The 24644-nt window shown below is 43.5% G+C and overlaps 1 protein-coding gene across 1 annotated transcript in view; it reads left to right on the top strand.

The window, feature by feature from the left end:
• The window catches only part of TRIO (trio Rho guanine nucleotide exchange factor), a 245526-nt gene that overhangs the window by 35453 nt on the left and 185429 nt on the right, over window positions 1-24644 (top strand). Inside the window, exons 8-9 of the mRNA XM_007451615.1 lie at window positions 13154-13285; window positions 24431-24644. The exon at window positions 24431-24644 is cut by the window's right edge and continues 17 nt beyond it. Of these exons, the coding sequence (XP_007451677.1) occupies window positions 13154-13285; window positions 24431-24644 (346 nt within the window). The remainder of the gene's footprint in view (window positions 1-13153; window positions 13286-24430) is intronic.

Here is a 24644-nt window from a genome sequence, read left to right as displayed (position 1 = left end):
CCACCTGCCCCCACCACCCCGGAGCCCTGTGTTCACACGGCAGAGCCCAGGAGGACGCTGGGGCCCTGAAGCCCACGGCTGCGCCCAGCCCGCTGTGCGACCTCAGTCACGCTGTTCCACCTCCCTTACTTTCCTCATTTGTCAAGTGGAGAGAAAAGTACGGACTTGAGGGGCCGTTGCATGGTGTAACGTGGTCATTCATATTAGCTGCTGCACAGGGCCTGGTACGCTGTAGGGACTCGCAAGTGGCAACTGCTGTCCTTTATCCCCTCCTTTCCCTCCTCATCATCACTTGAGAATTCCACTTAGGATGCTTTGGCAGCAAGTAATAGAAAGCCTGACTCTCAGGTTTAGACATCACGGGTTGTTGAGTTCTTGTCTCACAACACAGGGAATTGCAAAGTATAAGGAGTTCCAGCTGCATAGTGGTATCGGGGCTGGGTGGGCTCCTGGCTGGGCCTGGCCATCCCCTTGGGGTGCCAGGTGTGTGCCACAGCTCCCAGCGCTGGCCCCTCTACTGTGGTGTCCCATGCGTGCAGGATAGCGGTGTCGTGTCCTCTCACTTTCTTGGGGTGACAGTGTTTTCAGAAGGTCCCTCCAGCCCGGCCCGCTTCCGTACAGTCCCCTTGGCCAGGAGAGGGGTGCCTGCCCACACCCTGGCTTCAGGGGGGCGGGGAAGGGCAGTTCTGGGTTCTCAGCCTCCCCGGCAGGGGCAAGGCTCTGCCAGCCAGGGCTGCGGTGGGAAAGTGGCTTTGGGATATGGTTTCCAGTGTCCCTCACAGTTACTAAGTCATTTGTGTGGATTCGGCTTCACATCAGCTTCATCTGCTGATGTGCTGGTCACAGTACTTTATTTCAGAGGTAACGTGTGATGTGTGCCCTTAACGCTCCCCACATGCCCACAAACAGGCAAACCTGCTTCAGTGAACATGCCTGGAAAACAGCAAAAGGAAAATGAATTGCTGTGACTCAGAATCTAGTGGTGGAAGCCTGGGTGGTGAAACACCTTTTCAAGACATAGAGGAAGAAAGCTCAGGAACTTCAGGCCACTAGGAAGATACAAGTGGTTGCCTTAATTGAAACTACTAGAGCTTCCTCAGGGATAGTTATGGGAGGAAACCTACATTCATGGGGATTTGCACTGACGCTTCTAAGAAGGAAAGAGTATCCCTTTAATCTAGAAACAGTCTCTGTTGAGGAGTGAAGGCAGCAAGGGAAGGTAGAGGCCCCAGCTTGCCTGGCATCTTGGCAAGGCAGCTGGAATGTTGCACCAGGTGCTAATTATGAGTGATCTCAACTCTAGAAACCTTTAAAGTGTGAAGCAAATTGAGGAAACAGAGTGGGATAGAAAGAGGAAAAAATCTTAAGAGTCTCATGTGAAAGCTGTGAGTAGGGACCTGCAGGTTTCAGTGGTCAGGTTTTTCTGCTAACTGTATGCATTTCGGTAGTTTGATGATAAAGGAGAAACAAAGCCCCCCACCCAGAAACAGTTTGAATTAAAGTAACAGGAGCCCCGTTCAGCCTAAAGCAGCGCTCTCTACACTTCTCTGTGGCCACCTCTGGTCCCTGTCATTGTCAAGGTCGTGGTGTGTTGTGCATTGGACATTATGGTGGGTGGGAGAAGAGATTTGTGGCCCCTGCTCGTGTGCCATCTGGAATGGTAACATATAGTGTGGGCTGCAGCCACCCCCTGGACCTGGAGGTGTGTGAGTTGCTTGTGGGCCCCGAGAAAGGTCCTTTAAGATGATGTGAATAACGTTGAACAAGGACAGGCTGCTTGGGGGAATAATGGATAGTCTGAAGCATAATAACACATAGGGAAAAATCTCTCTAACCACGGCAGCTTTCAGAATTGCAAATAAACCCAGAAGATTAATTGCCGCTCTGACCTACCTGAAAAGAATGTAGGAATGTGGGTGCCATGGGGTGTTTTCCCACCCGTGTTTTATTATAAAAATTTTTAGACATGCAGCGAAGTTGAAAGAGCCTGAGGTGTTTTTATTTGGAAAAAATAATGGCTGTCATTTATGGATTTGAAGGAAATGCAACTAGATGAATACACTGTGGAACAGAATTTCGTGGGCTCCTGCGTGAGCTCTAACAGTGCTTGAAGTCCCTGCGTGTCAGTGGCCAGAGAAGATGCCAAACGTGACCACTGACATTCAGATGCGCCAAAGAAGGTCACACCTCCTAAGTAGTTTTCCTCTTCCCAGGAGAGGGATCTCCGAATAGGTTAACTTTGTTTAGTCTCTAGATCTATCCACGTCTCAACAAATGACCCAATTTCATTCCTTTTTATGGCTGAGTAATATTCCATTGTATATATGTACCACATCTTCTTTATCCATTCGTCTGTCGATGGGCATTTAGGTTGCCTCCATGACCTGGCTGTTGTAAATAGTGCTTCAGTGAATATTGGGGTGCATGTGTCTTTTTGAATTGTGGTTTTCTCTGGGTATATGCCCAATAGTGAGATTGCTCAATCATATTGTAATTCTATTTTTAGTTTTTTAAAACCTCCATATGCCTCCATGACCTGGCTGTTGTAAATAGTGCTGCAATGAACATTGGGGTGCATGTGGCTTTTTGAATTATGGTTTTCTCTGGGTATATGCCCAGCAGTGGGATTGCTGGGTCATATGGTAATTTTATTTTTAGTTTTTCAAGGAACCTCCATACTGTTCTCCATAGTGGCTATATCAATTTTCATTCTCACCAGCAGTTTTGGAAGGTTCCCTTTTCTCCACACCCTCTCCAGCATTTGTTGTTTGTAGATTTTCTGATGATGCCCATTCTAACTGGTGTGAGGTGATACCTCATTGTAGTTTTGACTTCCATTTCTCTACTAATTAGTGATGTTGAGCAGCTTTTCATGTGCCTCTTGGCCATCTGTATGTTTTCTTTAGAGAAATGTCTATTTAGGTCTTCTGCCCATTTTTGGATTGGGTTGTTTGTTTTTTTAATATTGAGCTGCATGAGCTGTTTGTAAATTTTGGAGATTAATCCTTTGTCAGTTGATTCGTTTGCAAATATTTTCTCCCATTCTGAGGGTTGTCTTTTCGTCTTGTTTATGGTTTCCTTTGTTGTGCAAAAGCTTTGAAGTTTCATTAGGTCCCATTTGTTTATTTTTGTTTTTATTTCCATTACTGTAGGAGGTGGATCAAAAAGATCTTGCTGTGATTTATGTCAGAGAGTGTTCTGCCCATGTTTTCCTCTAAGAGTTTTATAGTGTCTGGACTTACATTTAGGTCTCTAATCCATTTTAAGTTTATTTTTGTGTATGGTGTTAGGGAGTGTTATAATTTCATTCTTTTACATGTAGCTGTCCGGTTTTCCAGCACCACTTATTGAAGAGACTGTCTTTTCTCCACTGTTTATCTTTGCCTCCTTTGTCATAGGTTAGTTGACCATAGGTGAGTGGGTTTTGTATATCTTTGCCTCCTTTGCCATAGATTAGTTGACCATAGGTGAGTGGGTTTATCGCTGGGCTTTCTATCTTGTTCCATTGATCTATGTTTCTGTTTTTGTGCCAGTACCATATTGTCTTGATTACTGTAGCTTTGTAGTACAGTCTGAAGTCAGGGAGTCTGATTCCTCCAGGTCCGTTTTGTTTCCCTCAAGACTGCTTTGGCTATTCTGGGTCTTTTTTGTCTTAATACAAATTATAGGATTTTTTGTTCTAGTTCTGTAAAAAATACCATTGGTAATTTGATAGGGATTGCATTGAATCTGTAGATTGCTTTGGGTAGTAGAGTCATTTTCACAATATGGATTGTTCCAGTCCAAGAACATGGCATATCTCTCCATCTGTTGGTATCATCTTTAATTTCTTTCATCAGTGTCTTATAGTTTTCTGCACACAGGTCTTTTGTCTCCCTAGGTAGGTTTATTCCTAGGTATTTTATTCTTTTTGTTGCAGTGGCAAATGGGAGTGTCCTTCATTTCTCTTTCAGATTTTTCATCATTACTGTATAGGCATGCAAGAGATTTCTGTGCATTAATTTTGTATCATGCAACTTTACCAGTTTCATTGATTAGCTCTAGTAGTTTTCTGGTGGCATCTTTAGGATTCTCTGTGTACAGTATCATGTCATCTGCAAACAGTGACAGTTTTACTTCTTCTTTTCCAATTTGGATTCCTTTTATTTCTTCTTTTTCTCTGATTACCGTGGCTAGGACTTCCAAAACTATGTTGAATGATGGTGAGAGTGGACATCCTTGTCTTGTTCCTGATCTTAGAGGAAATGCGTTCAGTTTTTCACCATTGTGAATGATGTTTGCTGTGGGTTTGTCATATGTGGCCTTTATTATGTTGAGGTAGGTTCCCTCTATGCCCAATTTCTGGAGAGTTTTTATCCTAAATGCGCATTGAATTTTGTCAAAAGCTTTTTCTGCATCTATTGAGATGATCATATGGTTTTTATTCTTCAATATGTTAATATGGTGTATCACATTGATTGATTTTCATATATTGAAGAATCCTCACATCCCTGGGATAAATCCCACTTGATCATGGTGTATGATCCTTTTAATGTATTGGATTCGGTTTGCTAGTATTTTGTTGAAGATTTTTGCATCTATATTCATCAGTGATATTTGTCTGTAATTTTCTTTTTTTGTAATATCCTTGTCTGGTTTTGGTATCGGGGTGATGGTGGCCTCGTAGAGTGAATTTGGGAGTGTTCCTTCCTCTGCAGTTCTTTGGAAGAGTTTGAGAAGGATGGGTGTTAGCTCTTTTCTGAATGTTTGATAGAATTCACCTGTGAAGCCATCTGGTCCTGGACTTTTGTTTGTTGGAGGATTTTTTTTGTTTTTGCAGTACACGGGCCTCTCACTGTTGTGGCCTCTCTCGTTGCGGAGCACAGGCTCCAGATGCGCAGGCTCAGCGGCCATGGCTCACGGGCCCAGCCGCTCCGTGGCGTGTGGGATCTTCCCAGACCGGGGCACGAACCTGTGTCCCCTGCATCGGCAGGCGGACTGTCAACCACTGCGCCACCAGGGAAGCCCCTCATTTCTAATTTTATTGATTTGAGTCCTTTCCCTCTTTTTCTTGATGAGTCTGGCTAATGGTTTATCAATTTTGTTTATCTTCTCAAAGAACCAGCTTTTAGTTTTATTGATTTTTGCTATTGTTTTCTTTGTTTCTATTTCATTTATTTCTGTTCTGATCTTTGATTTCTTTCCTTCTGCTACCTTTGGGATTTGTTTGTTCTTCTTTCTCTAGCTCCTTTAGGTGTAAGTTTAGATTGTTTGAGATTTTTCTTGTTTCTTGAGGTAGGCTTGTATAGCTATAAACTTCCCTCTTTGAACTGCTTTTGCTGCATCCCGTAGGTTTTGGATCGTCATGTTTTCATTGTCATTTGTCTCTGGGTGTTTTTTGATTTCCTCAGTGATCTCTTGGTTATTTAGTAACATATTGTTTAGCCTCCATGTGTTTATGTTTTTTACGTTTTTTTCCCTGTAATTGAATTCTAATCTCATAGCGTTGTGTTCAGAAAAGGTGGTTGATATGATTTCAGTTTTCTTAAGTTTACTGAGGCTTAATTTGTGACCCAAGATGTGATCTTTCATGGAGAATGTTCCGTGAGCACTTGAGAAGAAAGTGTAATCTGCTGTTTTTGGATGGAATGTCCTTTAAATATCAAATCTGTCTGGTTTATTGTGTCATTTAAAGCTTCTGTTTCCTTATTTATTTTCATTTTGGATGATCCGTCCATTGGTGTAAGTGACGTGTTAAAGTCTCCCACTGTTATTGTGTTAACTGTCAATTTCCTCTTTTATAGCTGTTAGCAGTTGCCTTATGTATTGAGGTGCTCCTATGTTGGGTGCATATATATTTATAATTGCTATATCTTCTTCTTAGATTGATCCTTTGATCATTATGTAGTGTCCTTCCTTGTCTCTTGTAACATTCTTTATTTTAAAGTCTATTTTATCAGATACGAGTATTGCTACTCCAACTTTCTTTTGATTTCATTTGCATGGAATATCTTTTTCCATCCCCTCACTTTCAGTCTGTATGTGTCCCTAAATCTGAAGTGGGTCTCTTGCAGGCAGCATATATATGGGTCTTGTTTTTGTATCCATTCAGCAAGCCTGTGTCTTCTGGTTGGAGCATTTAATCCATTCATGTTTTAGGTCATTATCGATATGTATGTTCCTATGACCATTTTCTTAATTGTTTTGGGTTTGTTTTTGTAGGTCTTTTCCTTTTCTTGTGTTTTGCACTTAGAGAAGTTCCTTTAGCATTTGTTGTAGAGCTGGTTTGGTGATGCTGAATTATCTTAGCTTTCGCTTGTCTGTAAAGCTTTTGATGTCCATTGAATCTGAATGATATCCTTGCCGGGTAGAGTAATCTTGGTTGTAGGTTCTTCCATTTCATCACTTTAAGTATATCATGCCACTCCCTTCTGGATTGTAGAGTTTCTGCTGAGAAATCAGCTGTTAACCTTATGGGAGTTCCCTTGTATGTTATTTGTCATTTTTCCGTTGCTGCTTTCAATAGTTTTTCTTTGTCTTTAATTTTTGCCAATTTGATTTCTACGTGTCTCGGCGTGTTTCTCCTTGGGTTCATCCTGTATGGGGCTCGCTGCGCTTCCTGGACTTGGGTGGCTATTTCCTTTCCCATGTCAGGGAAGTTTTCGACTATAATCTCTTCAAATATTTTCTCCTGTCCTTTCTCTCTCTCTTCTCCTTCTAGGACCCCTATAATGAGAATGTTGTTGCTTTTAATGTTGTCCCAGAGGTCTCTTAGGCTGTCTTCATTTCTTTTCATTCTTTTTTCTTTATTCTGTTCCACAGCAGTGAATTCCACCGTTCTGTCTTCCAGGTCACTTATCCGTTCTTCTGCCTCAGTTATTCTGCTATTGATTCCTTCTGGTGTATTTTTCATTTCCGTTATTGTTCATCTCTGTTTGTATGTTCTTTAATTCTCCTAGGTCTTTGTTAAACATTTCTTGCATCATCTCGATCTTTGCCTCTATTCGTTTTCCGAGGTCCTGGATCATCTTCACTATCATTATTCTGAATTCTTCTTCTGGAAGGTTGCCTATCTCCACTTCATTTAGTTGTTTTTCTGGGGCTTTATCTTGTTCCTTCATCTGGTACGTAGCCCTCTGCCTTTTCATCTTGTCTGTCTTTCTGTGAATGTGGAATCCCGCTGCAGGATTGTACTTCTTGCTTCTGCTGTCTGCCTTCTGGTGGATGAGGCTATCTAAGAGGCTTGTGCAAGTTTCCTGATGGGAGGGACTGGTGGTGGGTAGAGCTGACTGTTGCTCTGGTGGGCAGAGCTCAGTAAAACTTTAATCTGCTTGACTGCTGATGGGTGGGCCTGGGTTCCCTCCCTGTTGGTTGTTTGGCCTCAGGCACCCCAACACTGGAGACTACCTGGGCTCTTTGGTGGGGCTAGTGGTGGACTCTGGGAGGGCTCACGCCAAGGTGTACTTCCCAGAACTTCTGCTGCCAGTGTCCTTGTCCTCCCGGTGAGCCACAGCCACCCCCCGCCTCTGCAGGAGACCCTCCAACACTAGCAGGTAGGTCTGATTCAGTCTCCCCTGTGGTCACTGCTCCTTGCCCTGCATCCCGATGCACACACTACTTTGTGTGTGTCCTCCAAGAGTGGAGTCTCTGTTTCCCCCAGTCCTGTCGAAGTCCTACAGTGAAATCCCACTAGCTTCGAAGTCTGATTTTCTAGGAATTCCTCTTCCCGTTGCCGGACCCCGAGGTTGGGAAGCCTGAGGTCGGGCTCAGAACCTTCACTCCAGTGGGTGGACTTCTGTGGTATAAGTGTTCTCCAGCCTGTGAGTCACCCATGCAGCAGTTATGGGATTTGATTTTTACTGTGATTGTGCCCCTCTTACCATCTCATTGTGGCTTCTCCTTTGTCTTTGGATGTGGGGTATCTTTTTTGGTGAGTTCCAGTGTCTTCCTGTCAATGATTGTCCAGCAGCTAGTTGTGATTCTGGTGTTCTCATAAGAGGGAGTGAGAGCATGTCCTTCTACTCCACCATCTTGGTTCAGGGCCCTTATAAAGACTGAAACCTACTCTTGTATTAGCTCAGTCCTTTTAGAATCCAGTCATTCCCTTACAATTTCTTCATGCTTTGGAGGTGTTTTCTCCTTTTTCTTCCTTTCCAGATATTTGCTTTGAGTGAGAGGACAACAATTTCAGCAGTTATAATCTCTTCACATCTTACTCGTGTTCGTTTATGGTTTTATAAACAAACCTTGGGGTTAGAACTAGATGAGAATGACGTTTCGTAGACTGTGCTTCCAGAGATGTCTTGGCCATTCATTCTCTCCCAACCTCGTCCACAGTGAGGGTGTGCACAGGATCAGAATGTCAGTTTGCAGAAATGGAGACGCGACCACAAGGTTACTGATTTCACCAGTAGACAGTGTCTATGGCTCCAGCCTCCACTTTGTTTGGTCATGTGTTATATCCCTTTATATTAAGAAGCTTCATAGCAAACTCGTTAGAATTACCTTTTTATAAATCAAAGAATTAAAGTGATTTGATTTTACTGCACCTTAAAATCTCCAATTTTCACTATTTAAAAAAATTATTAGAGCTGCACTGTCCAGTATGTTCGCCAGTCACCACATGCGGCTATTGAAATTACTTAATGTTAAATAAAATTTATTAATAAAATAATTTAAAAATAGAATTAGGGACTTCCTTGGTGGTACAGTGGTTAAGAATCCACCTGCCAGTGCAGGGGACAAGGGTTCAAGCCCTGGTCCAGGAAGATCCCACCGCGGAGCAACTAAAGTTGTGTGCCACAACTACTGAGCCCATGTTCCATGACTACTGAAGCCCACGTGCCTAGAGCCCGTGGTCCGTCACAAAGAGAAGCCACCGCAATGAGAAGCCCATGCACCACAACGAAGACCCAACACAGCCAAAAATAAATACATAAATAAATAAATTTATAAAAAAAAAGAATTAAACTTCACCTCCTTAGTTGCAGTATCCACATTTCAGATGCTCAGTAGCAGCTTGTGGCTGGTGGCTGGTGGCCTCAGCAGCACAGATGGGCGTTTCCATCACTGCAGAAATTTTGTTAGTGCTGCTAATGGTTTACCTTCAGCGTGAACCATAAATCTGATCACCTCCATTTTATCCATGACTGTAAGGGCCTCTGTAATCAGATAATAACCAAAAACAAAGTAACCAGGACTTGTATAGCTCTTTGAAATTTACAAAGCCCTTTAATACAAAATCTCATTTCATCCTTAAATCAGCCCAGTGAAGGACATGGGCCTGATGGTGTTAATGTCCTTATATTCTGTTTGGGGAGTGATCTACCCAAGCTGGGACTTTCTTCAAGGTCTAGGAGAGTCTTTTGCTCCTGACATGACAGACAGCACACTGTTTCAGAAACAAAGCACTTAGATTTATTTTCTTATAAAATTTCACGTTCCATAAAAAACTTTAGAAGTAACATTTACTTTGAATGTGTCATAGTTATCATCTGGATAATTTTATCATATGTCTGGGTTGAAATTTAGAGGAAGATATAACAAATACTGCATCAGTATTCCCTTTTGAGTTTTTAAGGCAAATAATACACATGTAATTGTTCCCATTTTAATGTCATTTCACTTTTATTAAAAGCATAGGTCTAATTCTTGGCTTGTAGTAAAACAAAAACAAGATTCTCATGTAATAGAAAGGGATTAGAATATATATCTGTATATATGAAAGAGAAAGATACTAATGAAAACAGGTGGAAGGTATTTAGAGTGATCATTGGCATATTTTGGTTCAGATTGAACCTGTCTTCTCCAAGTTACTCCGTTGGAGCCATCAGACCTGGATTCACAAGTAGAAAATGCATGATCCCTCCTGTGACGTTGCTGGGCCGAGAAGGGAGCCCATCTCCCTTAAGGGAACCAGGAGAGTGAGTGTGTTTATTAATACTCAGGGAGTAGAAATGATGAAAGAAAAAGAAAAAGTAGGGTAATATCTCCTAGAAATGAAAGCAGAAAATGAGGAAATTAGAAATAAGAAAGGAAACTCTGAAGTTTGAGTTCATATATGTATTATACGTATAAAATTCAACCAGTCTTAATTTTTCCAAAGAGGAGAAAACCCACCTAAATATAAGTATTTTGAACATTTACCTTCTAGGAAGTTTCCTTCCCTTTGTCTCCTGAATCGGTGTAACCACCTGTGCTCAGCTGATGCTCCATCAGGAGCTCCTGGTGGGCGGGAAATTCACTAGGTTGGGTGATCCCAGCACATTGGAAGCCCCTGCTCTCAGCAGATGGAGAGCAGTGGAATAAATGCTTCTGAAAATAAGTTTGCTAATTAATTATTCAGGCTCTCCGTTTAAAGCTTTTGTATTAATCACTCTTCCCTCGTCTGCCTGCCTCACTTTTGCAAACTGGTCATCTTCTACTTGGCAGCACTGAAGTGACCATTCTGCTAAGCATCAGAATCCCCAGCTCTGAAGCCGGTTCCTGGTTTGAATCCAGAGAAGCATTGAATTCCCTTGCACTCTCCTGCCTCTACCCCCAGGCTGGCCAAACACATTTTGGCCCACATTTGAGCATTTAAAGCATCAGAGACTCAACTGGTGCTCTGATCTCGCTAGAGTACAGCAGCCACTTTCTGTTGTCCTTCAGGAAGTGTCAGACTCTGTGCTGGACATTCCCCTGGTGTTCCAAGCCCCAAACATATTTGTCAGGATGGTAAGAGAGGTGTGTGCATGTGTGTGTAGGGGCTGTGTTGTAAAGTGGTCAGAGAGGTTTCTAAGCAAACACACCAGCGTCCCTCCCCCTCCCATATTCACAGGGCACATTATATTAATAGGCTCTAGGAGGTTCTATTCTATAGGTACCTGTTGAACTTTGACACCAAACTTGATTCTGGGATACTTTTTCTTTGTGGAATGCCTGTTAACATCCTCTTCCTTGGCTCTCCAGATAGGGATTGCTGCTCTGGCTCGGATCTCTTTCGGGTGTTGAGCCTTTCAGAAAGCATTCAGGGACTGGAGCTTGCCCTTTAGAGTCTAAGGCTGCCATTTCAGAAATAAAAGACAAAAATTGTGCTTGTGCAAAAGTCCCTGTAAAAACCATGGCCAGGTTTATTTCTGTCATTGGGTTATTTTAATCGAGTGAATTTAGATGTGCAGAGTCCTTTTTCCACAAGATTTCTGTGTTACAAGCTATTCTGCCCTATGTTTTTAGAACTGGGCTATGTTTCTGCAGGTAAATACAATCAGTACTTCTCCGGATACTTTAAGAAATTATAAGGAAGTTAAGTAACTACAGGCATACATAAAACTGCTCAAATGTTTCTCTTTACCGATAGCTTCAAAAACTGGGGTTGAATGTATTTTAGTGGTCTTCTTGGTACAGTAATATATTAGTCTGACACTTCTGCTTATCGTGAAGTGTTGTGTAACCAAAACTTGTTTTCATCTTGTTACATCAGAAGCATTTTATCCTCTCCTTAAGAATATGTTCACCTCTGCTTTGTTTTGGGTGTTTTGTAGTGGCCAGTGTACAGGAGCAGTTAATTGCTGACTTGACCTGGCGATTGATTAATGTTGATAGTTAACCTCAGTCAATTTTGTATTTGAGAAAAGTTTACAGTAATTTAAGAGTCGGCGTCACATGCAGTAATGGAAGAAGATGGAGTGAAATGGAGATCAAGAATGCGTGTAATCATCAACTTGACCTAATTGTAGAACACTCCATCCAAGAAATACTTAGTCGAAATATGCCTAAGGAGTCATAAGTGTATTCATGCAGAGGGGGAGAGGCATGAGGAACTTTATTACTACTTCCATTGCCATGGTGATGTTAGGAGGACCTGAAGAGGAGGATGCTGAGGACCTTCCCCTGGGCCTGCATCCGTTTAGTCATGTTTGAAGCCATCAGAAGCCACATGCTATCAGATGACACTTAATGCCCTGGGAGTTAGTTTCGAGCCCTAGGATTTGCATACAGGCGTTTTTTTTTTTGAGCCAATACATTAATAATAAAGGGATTTTTATAAACAATTAATAATAAAGGGATTTTTATAAACAATTATTATTCAGGTGACTTGTCTATTTTAAGTTCCTTAAAATGTCATAAGGAACATAAGGAACCTGGGAGGTTCTTCTCACATATATTTTAAGAGAATTATAGCATGTTTCTTATCTGGCAGGTCAGTTACCCTGTTTTGAATAGTCACCCTCTGCATTCCTTGATAAGTAGAAAGACGGTGAGGAACGAGAGTAAAGGAGGTGAAACCCAGGGAAATATGTCGACGTCTATTTGGGTTAATTGAAGTCGCGTCTTTAATTGGGCCTTCTGCTGCTTGCCTGTGATGTTTAACCGCGATGGATGCTGATAGGATCCCCCTAGGAAATTTGGCAGTGATTTCTCAGCTATCGATGAATCCTGGGATGTGGTGGTGGCAGTGAAGAAGACAGGGTAGGTAGCAGCAGTGACCCAGGACGGCAGCCTGCAGCCCACACTCTCCTCGTTTACGTGCCAAGTGGGAAGAGCCCAGTGATTCCGCAGCCTCCCTTCCGTTCGGTGGGCACAGCTGAGGAGTTTCGGCCCCGTTCGCTTGGTCTCCTTTGATTCCTGTGTGTATTTGCTTTTGGAAAGGTAGACAGATGGACGCCCTGCTCTTCCTAATGATAGGTAGATGATTTCAGGAATCTTCCATTGCCGTTTTAATGTAAGAGGAAAGCAGGAGGGCTGGACTACAGCTCCAGGAGTAGCAAGAGGCTGAGGGGAGGAAGTGGACGAGGCATCTCTGCTTTCCATGGCTAGCAGCGCAGAGCAGTTGGAAACACGGATTCAAATGCGCAACGGGAGAACGAACCAGGATGCCCCAAAGCGCTAATGCAGGGCACAGATGCTCCCAGGGGTGACCGCAGAGCCACCCGAGGCTGTCATTTCAAATGCAGCTTCCTGGGCCCAGCCCCAGTTCTGCCAGAACCTAAGCTGGGGGAGGGGGGGTGCAGAGTCCAGGAATCTGGTTTGAGAACTCATGTCAGTGAGCCATTTGTGATGGAGGCCCAACCGTGCTCTGTTCTTAGACACACTCTCAACCACGCTTATTTCAAAACCACGTTAAAAAATAGCTGCTTCTCAATATCATTTGCTATTGGTAGACATAATCTTTTTTTTTTTAATACCATCCCAGTATATGAGCAATGTGGACTCGTGGTGCAAAGCCTGTGGTGAGGTGGACCTTCCCTCCGAGCTGCAGGACCTGGAGGATGCCATTCATCATCACCAGGGAATATATGAGCACATCACCCTTGCTTACTCTGAGGTGAGTGGTCAGATCTACTTAAGCTGTAAAGCAACACTATTTTTGTGTCATAGCACTGAAAGTTGAAAAAATCAAATTTTTGGCTAGTCTAGAAGAAACTTACAAGTTTCGAGTTGAACTGAAATTTCATTGTAACTTTTGAAATGGAGTTAGGGGGTGAGGGCTAGTGAGTAAAACAGGACAGAGCAGAGAGCAAACTCTTCATGGCCCTGTGACGTTCGTGGATTTTCTTTAGAGTGCTTAGATTGTTATCTGCTAAAATAAATGAAATTGTGATCTTCTTGACTACATGTATTTAGGAAATAGTATTTTGTGTGCTATTCAGTCTAGTCAAACTCAATCTACTATTCCTGAATGAAACTTTCTAGAAAAGAGGGAAACCTGATGTACCTCATGTTCTGGATTTCAAAGCATACACAGGGGCTTCCCTGGTGGCGCAGTGGTTGAGAGTCCGCCTGCTGATGCAGGGGACACGGGTTTGCGCCCCGGTCCGGGAAGATCCCACATGCCGTGGAGCGGCTGGACCCGTGAGCCATAGCCGCTGAGCCTGCGCGTCCGGAGCCTGTGCTCCGCGACGGGAGAGGCCACAACAGTGAGAGGCCCGCGTACCGCAAAAAAAAAAAAAAAAAAAAGCATACACAGTTTTTTCAAGTGTGTAAAGCCACTTGCTGTTCTAGGAATCTAAGTGGAGTGTTTTCCTTTATTAGTTTAAATTAATTATTTAACACATCCCTGCTTTATTTTCTGCCACCTTCTGTGCCAGGCTTTGTTGTAAGGATGTTATGTAATCACTTGTTTAATGCCTGCAGCTCTGGGGCAGGGACTCATACTAACCCACTGTTACAAATGAGGAAAGCGTGGTGCAGAGGTCAGGTGACTTGTGCCTGGTTAACGGCTTGTAGGAGGTGGAGCGGGGACTGAACCCAGGCAGGCTGCCTGTGTGTCCTCAGCCACCACTGTGCTAGATGCAGTGACGACAAATACACGTAGGTCTGGGCAGGTCACTCTTGTCCACGTCGTGGGTATCTGGCCCTTCCGACCAGTCTGCCTTTATGATACTGGTTAAGTTCCTGGAGGTGAGTGGGGAGTGGGTAGGAGTTCTGTGCGTGCTTGCTTTCAGCATCTATAGTGAGCATCTGTAATACTGTGTGCGCATGGGAAAGATTACTGTGAGACTCCAGTAAGAAAATGTTTCAAACCACCTGGCAGAGGGCTGAGCATGGGGTAGATGTTTAGGAAGGACAGTCAACCCTCTGTAGCTGCAGGTCTGCGTTCTGTTCTACGCGGTTGTAGAAAAGAGGCTTGAGCATCCACTGATTTGGGTATCCGTGGGGGGTCCTAGAACCATTCCCCCTTGTTACCAAGGTATGACTATATTTACATCCAGATCTTCCTTGATTTGAGCCACATCCACGCCTGTCAAAGTTGTTCGGCCATTTGATTTTCAGTCTGACACGTCCTGCTTCACCAAATAGCTGTCATTCTCGTGTCCTTGGGCCCAGGTCTCCTGACCCCACCATGTCCGCGGGTGAATTAAATGAACGTGTGATGCGCTACAATATTTGCTTCACAGTGTGGTCCAGTCTCCTGCCCGTGAAAGTTGATATCTACGTGTTTGTTTCTCTGGGCAACTCTTTACTTAACATGATCCCTCTTTAACACTAGCTTATGTTGTCATGCAAATTAAAAAATAGTCAACTCTGTATTATGTTTCTTAATTTTGCATCAGGTGTTTATAAGCTAATTTGGTTATCTAGTTTATTAGAAACTGTATAAATAAGTGATAACTTTTTTAAGAGGAAAAGTGAAGGTTGAACAGATCTGTAGTTTTTTAATCACACTGATTCATGAGGAATGTGTGAGTTCCAAAGAGAATTAAGTTCTTCCCCCTAGTGTACCATCTCCATGCATCGTCTAATTTTGACCTGTAATATAGAAAGTGGGTGAATGACCTTGTTATTGTTATCCCTGGTATAACTAGGCCTTCACCCATCTTATTAATGATTTTCTTGGGAGCAGCTTTTCAGTTGCATTGGTAGGTTCCAGATTGCTATGGGATTGAACAGCTCACACACAAGGTGATTGGCAGGACTGGCCTACAGTCTTCACCTACAGGACTTGCCTCGGACTCAACCTGACCTGCCCAGTGTCATCCTCTGGCCTGGTGGCCAGTCAGTCCACCCGCTGCCCCTTGGCTCTTTTAGCAAAGAACAGAATTCTCTCACCGTTTCCACTGCATTCTATAAAAATGGGGCATCTTAACACGGGAACTTAGGTTTACCTCTGGTGTGGTTTCATTAGATTTTAAATTGGTACTAATAATTTAAAATGATTTGATGGCAAGTAGACAGCTTCCCAGGCTTAAACCACAATTTTTAGCCTAAGAACATGTTTGCAACTGAGTTGTAATCTCAAGGAGACAGTGGTTGGAACTAGATGAGCAGAAAAGACTTTCAGTAGAAGAGAATGAATTGAGGAGAAATTCAGTAGAAGAGAAATTTTTTTTTTCCTTGTAAATTATTTAAATTTGGAGGTAGTTTCAGGCTGCAGAAAAGTGTTAGAGCAGGGAGCTCCCGCATCGCCTTGACCGGATTGTCCAGTGGTTTGCACTGTCCTCTCCCCCCGCCTCTCTCCAGCCCTCACATCGACAGTGACACAACATGACCATCCTGCCCACGGGCCATCCGTATTTCCCCCTGTCCCGGCTACGTCTCTTTCTCTTTTCCGGCCCGGCAGCATGCGGTACGTTCGTGGATGCGTCTCACTGGCCTCCTTCACACTGGAATATTCTTTAGTCTTTCTCTGCCTGTGTCTTTGACAGTCTTAGAGTTCAGGCCTTTCCTTCTGTAGGATGACCCTCAGCCTCCCACCCATGCGGTTTTCTTGGGGAGCTGACTGGGCTGAGTGTCACAGCAGGGGCACAGGATGCTGACCCCTCCCTCGACTGCCGGTGTTAACCTTGACCACCTGGTGAGGTGGGCGGCGTCTATAAGGTTTCTCCAAAGTAAAATCACCATGTAAAAATTCGTCTTGGATGAGCATGTTGTGGAGAGAGGCAGTGATGTAACACGATGTCTGTGCTTCCTCAGACTTCTCACGGCCTTAGCGTCCCTGCTGACTCCTGCCCACGACAGCGCCACTGTGATGCCGTCAGACGCTGGGGACCTATTTCCATCCTTCCTTCTGTATTCGTTAGGTGACCTTCTGCTGTAGGAAGGACTTTATTTCCTTTCTTCCCCATTTTTTAATTTATTTATTATTTCATTATAATCTATGAAATCTTATTATATTCCATGGGTTAAAATCCAGTACTCTGTTTTGATGCCTAAATTGTCCATGTTTGGACAGTGGGACAACTTAGGCCTCATGTTTCTGTGTTTTTCTGATCTGTCCTTATGGTTATTTGAGCATTACTATCTAGCATAACAGGATGTTCCCAGGCTCATCTTGTTCTTTTCCTGCCTCATCCCTGAGATCAGGCATCTCACCAAGAGGTTCTGGTTCCTTGTAGTGTTGCATGGTATTTAGAAACAAAGTCTGGCTGCTCAAGAGTGCTCACCTGCTTGTGGGGTGTCAGTGCTTCTAGGCCGTCTGAGCAGAGTCAGGAAGCATGTGAATGTAGATATCCATCCATCCATCCATCCATCCATCCATCCACCCACCCATCCACCCATCCACCCATGCACATACATCTACAGCTATTGCTATGTCTGTGTCTGTCTCTGTTTTAAAACCGCACATGTTCCTACTGACACTTCCGTCTCTAATCCAGTACCAGCCTTTCCCTTTCTGTTTATAAATCCCCTTTCAGATGGCGAGAAACCTGATTCACTTTATCCTCGGTATATTAAGTTATTTGTTCGGTAAGTGCATTTGCTCTGTCTTCCCAGTCTCCCCCGTTCCCCTGGCCTCTGATCACCCCCAGTGCCCGCGCCCTTAGGAAGCCTAGCACGGGGTCACCGTGGCACCTCCACCCCTCACTGCTGCAGACCCTGGGCACTGGTTCCTCCATGCTAGGAGGGGAGGGGGAAGGGGGATGGGAAAGCAAGGATCACTCTTGTCTTTTCAGTGATTTTTTCCTTTTCCTAAATCAGTGGTTTTCTCACCTGAGCATGCTGGTTATAAGTGCGGCTTCTCTTACTCCACCCCCAAAGATAGTGAATCTCCATCTTTAGTGGGTTTCCCAAGTGATCCAGGGACTCTGATGCAGATGCTTTACAGCCCACACACTCAGAGATATTCCCTGCCTGGCTCTCAAGAGCTGCCGGCCTGCCCAGGAGGCACTCATCCCACAGAAATTTATTGCGCCCCTGCCATGGGCACAGGTCACTTAGGAGGAGGAATATTGGTAAGCAGGGCTTGTGCTTCCTTTTTCTTTCACCTACTTTTCCTTTCCTTTCCTTCCCTCCTCCCTCTCTCCCTCCTTCCCCCTCCTCCTTCCTTCCTCAGTTTTTTCTTTAAATAGTTACCTACAGCTTCTAGTCTCCGATGACAAGAGTTTTCAGTGGAAACTTTCCCAGCACTTTTTTTCCCCCCAGGACACAAACACCTGCTTTTCTGTGCTTTAATTAGATCTGTCCCATGTTCCTGTTTGTGTTGCAGCAACAGGAGCGTGCCCATACCTCGTCAACATGTGCTTGCTTCAGTTTGCCAGGTTTGGGGCTAATGCTGTCTGATGTAGTTGATCACAGGAGAGTGATGCAAGGCAAGCATCTGGGATAAGCTGTAGTTGTAGAAACAGCACAGAGAGTAGTCATTTTCAACATTTTATCTTGAGCAGACTTACCAGCTACTTTCTCAACAAGCTAAATTCCTAGAAGTGACTTTTATCTCAGTACAGTGTGCCCGTGCCATCTGTAACCCTAACCCCCACCATCTGAATTGTGACGTGAGACTGTGTACCAAGCGTCCAGCCACCTGCCCGTGGTCTTCACCACAGCAGTCACAGGCGGGGATTCTTGGAGCAGAGGAGGTGAAATGCCACGCCCACCATGGCCCGCCCTGATCCAGTGTGACTTCAGGGTTTAGTGTCTGCATCAGTTCCTCAATTTAACAAATATTAACATGTCAGTTTAACAATTATTTAACTTACTGCACACTTCAACAGCACCTTGCAGAAGTGACTGATATGCTGCCTGAAGAGCTGGTAGAGCCCCTGTTTTAAGGCGCTGTCCAAGTGGGTGAGGGCACGATGAGGGTTATTAACCTAAAAGAAAAGCAAACAGAGAAATGAGCCACCTCGATAGTAAACATCCTAAAATCCTGTCGGTGATGTGTGACAGCTTTGCCTGCCTGGCTATAGAGCAACGTCTATAGAGCGGTTATTTCAAAGCCTCATTAAGTATTGCAGCATCGCTGTAGACGTGCAGGTGCCATAGTCAATGTTGGGCACAGCATCAGAGCCAACAGACCATCCTGGCGTCTCTCTCTGCACCCCCAAACTTCAGGCCTTGCAAGGGCTTGAAATATAGAAGCGACAGAGGTCAAGCCCACGTGGAATCTGTAGGACATGCATGTCTCTGCATACAGTTGACTTAACTGGCTGGGCTGTGCCAGCCACTTCCTTGTCTGGGTCCTGTTTTGGTTTTTCCTTTCTGAAGATCCCAGTTAGAGGTGTCAGCGAGCCAAACATGGTTAGGTTAATCTGGTTTTGAGTAAGAAATCTAATAGCTGAAAGAAATGGAAGTAGACTTTCAGAATTCCATCCTAAGAGCTTTGCCTGAAGAAAACCATCTCAGCGGGGAGTCCCAGCCTCTAAAGGTAAGGATATTGGGTGGCCTCCCTGGGGTGTGGGAAGCCAGCATGCAGCCTTTCAGAAGGTCATTGGCCAGTGTTAGTGGCAGCGGCTTCTTTGCGGAGCCATCTTAAGGCAGGTTTACGCTCCAGACTCAAAGGCAAAGTGTTCATCTCTTTGGCTGAGGAGTGTCAACCACAACTGCAAAATAAGCTGGATGCTCACATGCTACCATTTGTCTTCTTTGCGGAGCCATCTTAAGGCAGGTTTACGCTCCAGACTCAAAGGCAAAGTGTTCATCTCTTTGGCTGAGGAGTGTCAACCACAACTGCAAAATAAGCTGGATGCTCACATGCTACCACTTGTCCCTCTTTCCTGCTTTCTTAGAACCTGGACTTGAGAATAACTTCGTGAGAGTTGGAGGGGGTAGTGGGGCTGTGAAACATTCTCAGGCTCAGCATGGAGGGCTGTGCCCTGCAGGCTGTGATGAGCCACACCCTGCGAAGGAAGCAAAGCCGGGGATGCTGGTTTGAGTCGATGCATAAAAGATTTGAGGAAGGACCACCATTTCTTTACAACACGCTGAGTGTAGTCATTTCTAGCCGTGCCTTTATGCGGTTCACGTATCTTGCCTACATTGGTCATATCTTGGTATACTGTTGGAGCACTGTTAGATGCGATATAGCACCACATTTGGATATAACTGACCTTTCACAGGTCATATTTGGTCCTTGGGTGGTGGTTTTTGCCACCTTGAGCAGTAATCTCCAGGTACTGGTCTCTTTCTGTAGATCAGAGCAACATTCTGTGTGTGAGTGAAGAGCACCCCTGCTGGAGGCTCTGAGCTCTGATTTGATCTAGTGGGAAATGTAGAGACCCAAGTACCGGAAATAAGAACGGGCAAGCCTCTGTGAGGTTTGGCGGAACGTTTTGTAGGGTGGTACACAGGAATCCAAGTTACAGATCTTATGTGAAGTTGTGATTAAAAGCAAATAATAAAGAACCAGACCACTGTTCTTGATTTTAAACAGTTAAGTTTCCTCTTAAATATTAGGAACAAACATACCTATGATATAGTAAAATTTTAAACTTCAAACCCTTTTTTTCCTTTTTTGCATTTTTCTTAACTCATTTAGGTGTTAGAGTGTATTAGTTCATGTATTTACAAAATGTTACTCTTTGTAAAATATTACTTCCACTGCCTTTCAAGTCCCTGAGCGCTGTATTGAAAGAGGAACAAAGAGCAGAATGTGAAAAAATGGCCCAATTTGATGTTTTCAAAAATTACAGCAGATAAGTCCTGCTTTTTGATAGTAAAGGTTGATTTCCTTTTTTTACAGCTGTGGTCTCTTTGTGGGACAGGGTTTGACTGCCTGAAAGCTAAAAACACGTTTTTAGGCAAAATATATAACTTAAGTAAATTAATTCACCTGGTTCTGTAGTTAAGGAATTCAGAACTGTATCACATACCATAAACTTATATATATTCATTGTTTTAGTACTTAAATTATATATGAATAATTTGCTATTTTCAGTTCTTTATTTCATTAGTTTTCTGCTGGTTATTCTGTACCACTTAAAAGTCCTTAATTTTATACAATAGGACAGTCCTCTTTATAAAATTCTAGCATATTTTGCCCTATATAGTACTACTGTACTTATAAGATAAAGACATTTTGCTAAAATTTACTAAAATTTATATATGGTATTCTTCATGTGCTTAAATAATACCTTTTAAATTGACAAATTTGTGAATGCTAAACTGAAATATAGTAGCGCCATTTCTGAAAGCTTTATTGGAGAATTGCTACGTATGAACACACATTTGGAGTTCCATGGGGTCTAGTTTTGGTGCAACAGGTGTCCTCTTGACTGGGATTTTTTTCTAGCCACTTCTGCTGGCACACTCTCTACCCACAAGTGACAGTGCCAGCAGGGGCACCAACAGAGACAGTTGAATCCCTGCTTAGGGGTACCCAGAAGGCAGAGCTTTGCTTCATGTGTTCCTTTATATTAAGGTGGTTGTGTGTTCACGTACTCAGTCGTTCCCTCCCGCCCCTCCACCATGAGTAGGCACGTTGTTCTAAACCCAGTAATAATGTCTGCTCTCGAGCTCTGTCAGACAGTTGCGAGACACCCAAGAAAGATTAGTTGGAATATTCTCTCTCGGATTATTTATTTATTCTCAGTAGTAGAATATTAATGGTGTCACATGGATGCCTTTGGAAACTTGGTAAGGGCCGGGAGCCCATTTGTCATTTTGTATTGCGGTTTAAGATCCACAATGGCTTAAGATAGAGGTTTACTTTTTACCAGTGGGAAAGTCCCAGGGCTTGCATCCCAGGACTGGTATGGTAGCTGTGTTAGTAAGAGGATCTCTGAATCCTTTTGTCTTTTTGCTTTGCCTCTTTTAGCAGGTGGGCTGCCATCCCTAAGGTTGCCTCAACGTCATCAGTAGCTGCTGAAGCTCCAGCCATCTTCACCAAGTTATTGGCAGCAGGGAGGAGAATGAGGCGAGGGGGGAACGAGCATACTCAGCCTCCTAGGCAGCTTTCCCGGAAGCCCCGTTCAGCATTTTTTACCTCTGTTACGTTAGCCACTCCTACTTGGAAGCAAGTCTAGGAAATGCAGGTTTATAGCTGGAGTGTTGCTGTTCCTGACTGTGGGGTTTGGCTATCAAGGAGGGGCAAGTGGACTTTGGGGAAGCAGCTCTCAGTTTCTGCCACACCTTCTGTCTATATATCCTTCTGGCACATGTTCACCAAGTCATATGCTCTGGTGTATGTTTCCTGACTTACGCATATTATAAGGAGTAAAACTCAGAGGAAATATGTATAAGGAATTCTTTCTAGGCTCTGTACAAATGCAAAATGTGTAACTTGGAGTATTGGTCCTCAGTCCTAAGAAATGCTGCACCCCCATTGTTTAACTGAAATTTTAGGGTACCTGCTCAAATAAAATGTATGGGTAATTATTTTCAGAAAAAATTTATATTTGTATATATAAATTACTTATATGCTACAATATGAATGAGAGACAAAAGGTGATTTATAAAATGTGTTTCAGTCTATAAATGCCTAAGTACGTGCAAAATGGTGGAGAAAACAATTAGATATTCAGGTGCTTGCAATATATATAAAACCATTGTGAATATGGCAACTACAAATGCAGACTGGACATGTGTTATATTAATACTTGTGACTCAAATACTGAGAATGGCATTATTGTGCTGGTATTTTAAAACAGTAAGCAACTCTTGTAAAGTTTCAAAGAAGACTAGCACTGCCTTCCTTTGATTAACATGGTTAACTGCATTCCTGGAAAAATCAGTGTATATTGGAGTAGGTGAAAAAAAGAAAAAGAAAAAAAAAAAAACCCTCCATGTTTATATGTCAAATAGAGCCTAACTCACATTATTACCAAAAGCAGGATGATTTTGAGGTAATATCCTGCCTCTGTGAATCTGTCACAATAAATCCCTTCCCCCAAGTCAGTCACTGTGCCTCCCCTCCCGCAAATCATTGTATCAAAAGTGCCCAGGCAAGTTTCAGTGACTCCTGGGGGCAACTCCCTGCTTTGGAAGACTTGCATTTCCTCTGTTTTTGTTTGTACACGTGCCTGGCACAACTGCTGCGGTTCAGTTGGTTCCTTTTTTTCCCCTGTTCTCTTTGGTTATGTCAGCTTGGTTTGTTTCTGCTTCAGTTTTTCTAACTTGATGTATTAGATCAGTTTTAATCTACAAAGGCCGGTAGCCAGCCTTCCTAAGGAATACTCAGCACTTCAAACAAAGGTCTCCAAATCAGGCATTAGGAAACAAACATGTTGCATTCTAGCAAGATTTAAAGATTAAAGGAAGAGATTAGAAAAATCCACAGGCCTCTCATTTGCCACCAGTTTTTGGTTGCTAAAAGCTTCCTTTGGCCTGTCCCAGTCACCCAGTGCCCCCCTCTCCTTTGTCCTAAGGGTTTGTCCCTGAACCCTGTCTGTGTCTGTTAACAAGCCTCCCTTTCAGGACTTCCCTGGGGGCACAGTGGTTAAGAATCCGCCTGCCAGTGCAGGGGACATGGGTTCGAGCCCTGGTCTGGGAAGATCCCACATGCTGCAGAGCAGCTAAGCCCGTGCGCCACAAGTACTGAGCCTGAGCTCTAGAGCCCGCAAGCCACAAATACTGAGCCCGCATGCCACAACTACTGAGCCCTCATACCACAACTACTGAAGCCCACGCGCCTAGAGCCCATGCTTCATGGCAGTAGAAGCCACCGCAATGAGAAGCCTGCACACCGCAACGAAGAGTAGCCCCCGCTCACCGCAACTAGAGAAAGCCCGTGTGCAGCAATGAAGACCCAACGCAGCCAAAAATAAATACATTAATAAATTTATTTTTAAAAAAACAAGGCTCCGTTTCGCTCCTCCTTTCCATAGAAACCCAAGGAGGCTTTCAGATTTGGAAGGATCTGAGCAGGATCCTGGTCATGAGGACTGGCTTAGGGAACACCCTGAACCACACACACAGCCCAGCTACATTATGTGCATCACATCCTTCTTTTTGTCCAATCGGATCATATAGTTTCTCCCACATCTGGCATAATCATTCATACGTTTAAATGTAAAAGATACATAATGCTTTTCTTTTCATATTCTACCTTCACCTTTTCTTACTTTTTTTGGTTAGTCTGATTGCTTTCATTTAATTGTTCTTTGATAGTTAACTGCTGTAATACAGCACTGAAATCTCCTTTAAGAAATGATGGCATTTTAATTAAAATTGCTTCTTCTAAGTTAATGAATCAAATAAAATTTTAATTTTAAACTTTTTAATTTTCTTTTTAATTTTAACTTTTTAATTTTCTTTTTTATTTTGTGAGGTAAAATTGCTATCCAACTGTGTCAGAAAGTGAAGGTACATATTCTTTGCCTGGTGCTAGGTTATTGATTTCTTTTCAAGTGAGCTTTCATATTCAGCATTAAAATTTTGCTCCATTGTGATTGTTGTATCCTCGCTAACATAACTCAAGAAAAGTATTACTTTAAAATTTTAATTTGCAGATATCGTAGCAATGAAATTTTATGTCAGCGCATATGTCATTTAAGGCAAAATACCTTGTTTATTTATTAAGACTAGCATCTACTACAGTGTTTAGTGATGATGAATGTTCTTTTAAGTCTGTGTTTTACCATATTTGGTTTTGTGATGTAATTGAATAACTGATGGATTTGTTTTCAATTTTCTTTTGTTCTTTATATAATACGCCTTTGAATGAAACTGCGGTTTATGTCTGTGTGTATGTGAGCATGTGTCTGTGCAAGTGTGCGCACATGCACTGGAGGACAGGTTCTGCAGCATGGCCTGGGCAAAGCCTCGGGTCTAGAAGAGTTGCTGGTTTATAATCGCTCGTCTGTCCTGCCGGCAGGTGAGCCAGGACGGGAAGTCACTCCTTGACAAGCTCCAGCGGCCCCTGACTCCCGGCAGCTCCGATTCCCTCACGGCCTCCGCCAACTACTCCAAGGCCGTGCACCACGTTCTTGACGTCATCCACGAGGTGCTGCATCACCAGCGGCAGCTCGAGAACATCTGGCAGCACCGCAAGGTCCGGCTCCACCAGAGGCTGCAGCTGTGTGTTTTCC

This window comes from Lipotes vexillifer, unplaced genomic scaffold, assembly GCF_000442215.2.
Source record: "Lipotes vexillifer unplaced genomic scaffold, Lipotes_vexillifer_v1.1 scaffold590, whole genome shotgun sequence".
Lineage (NCBI taxonomy): Eukaryota > Metazoa > Chordata > Mammalia > Artiodactyla > Lipotidae > Lipotes > Lipotes vexillifer.
This window is presented reverse-complemented; position numbering and strand designations above follow the sequence as displayed.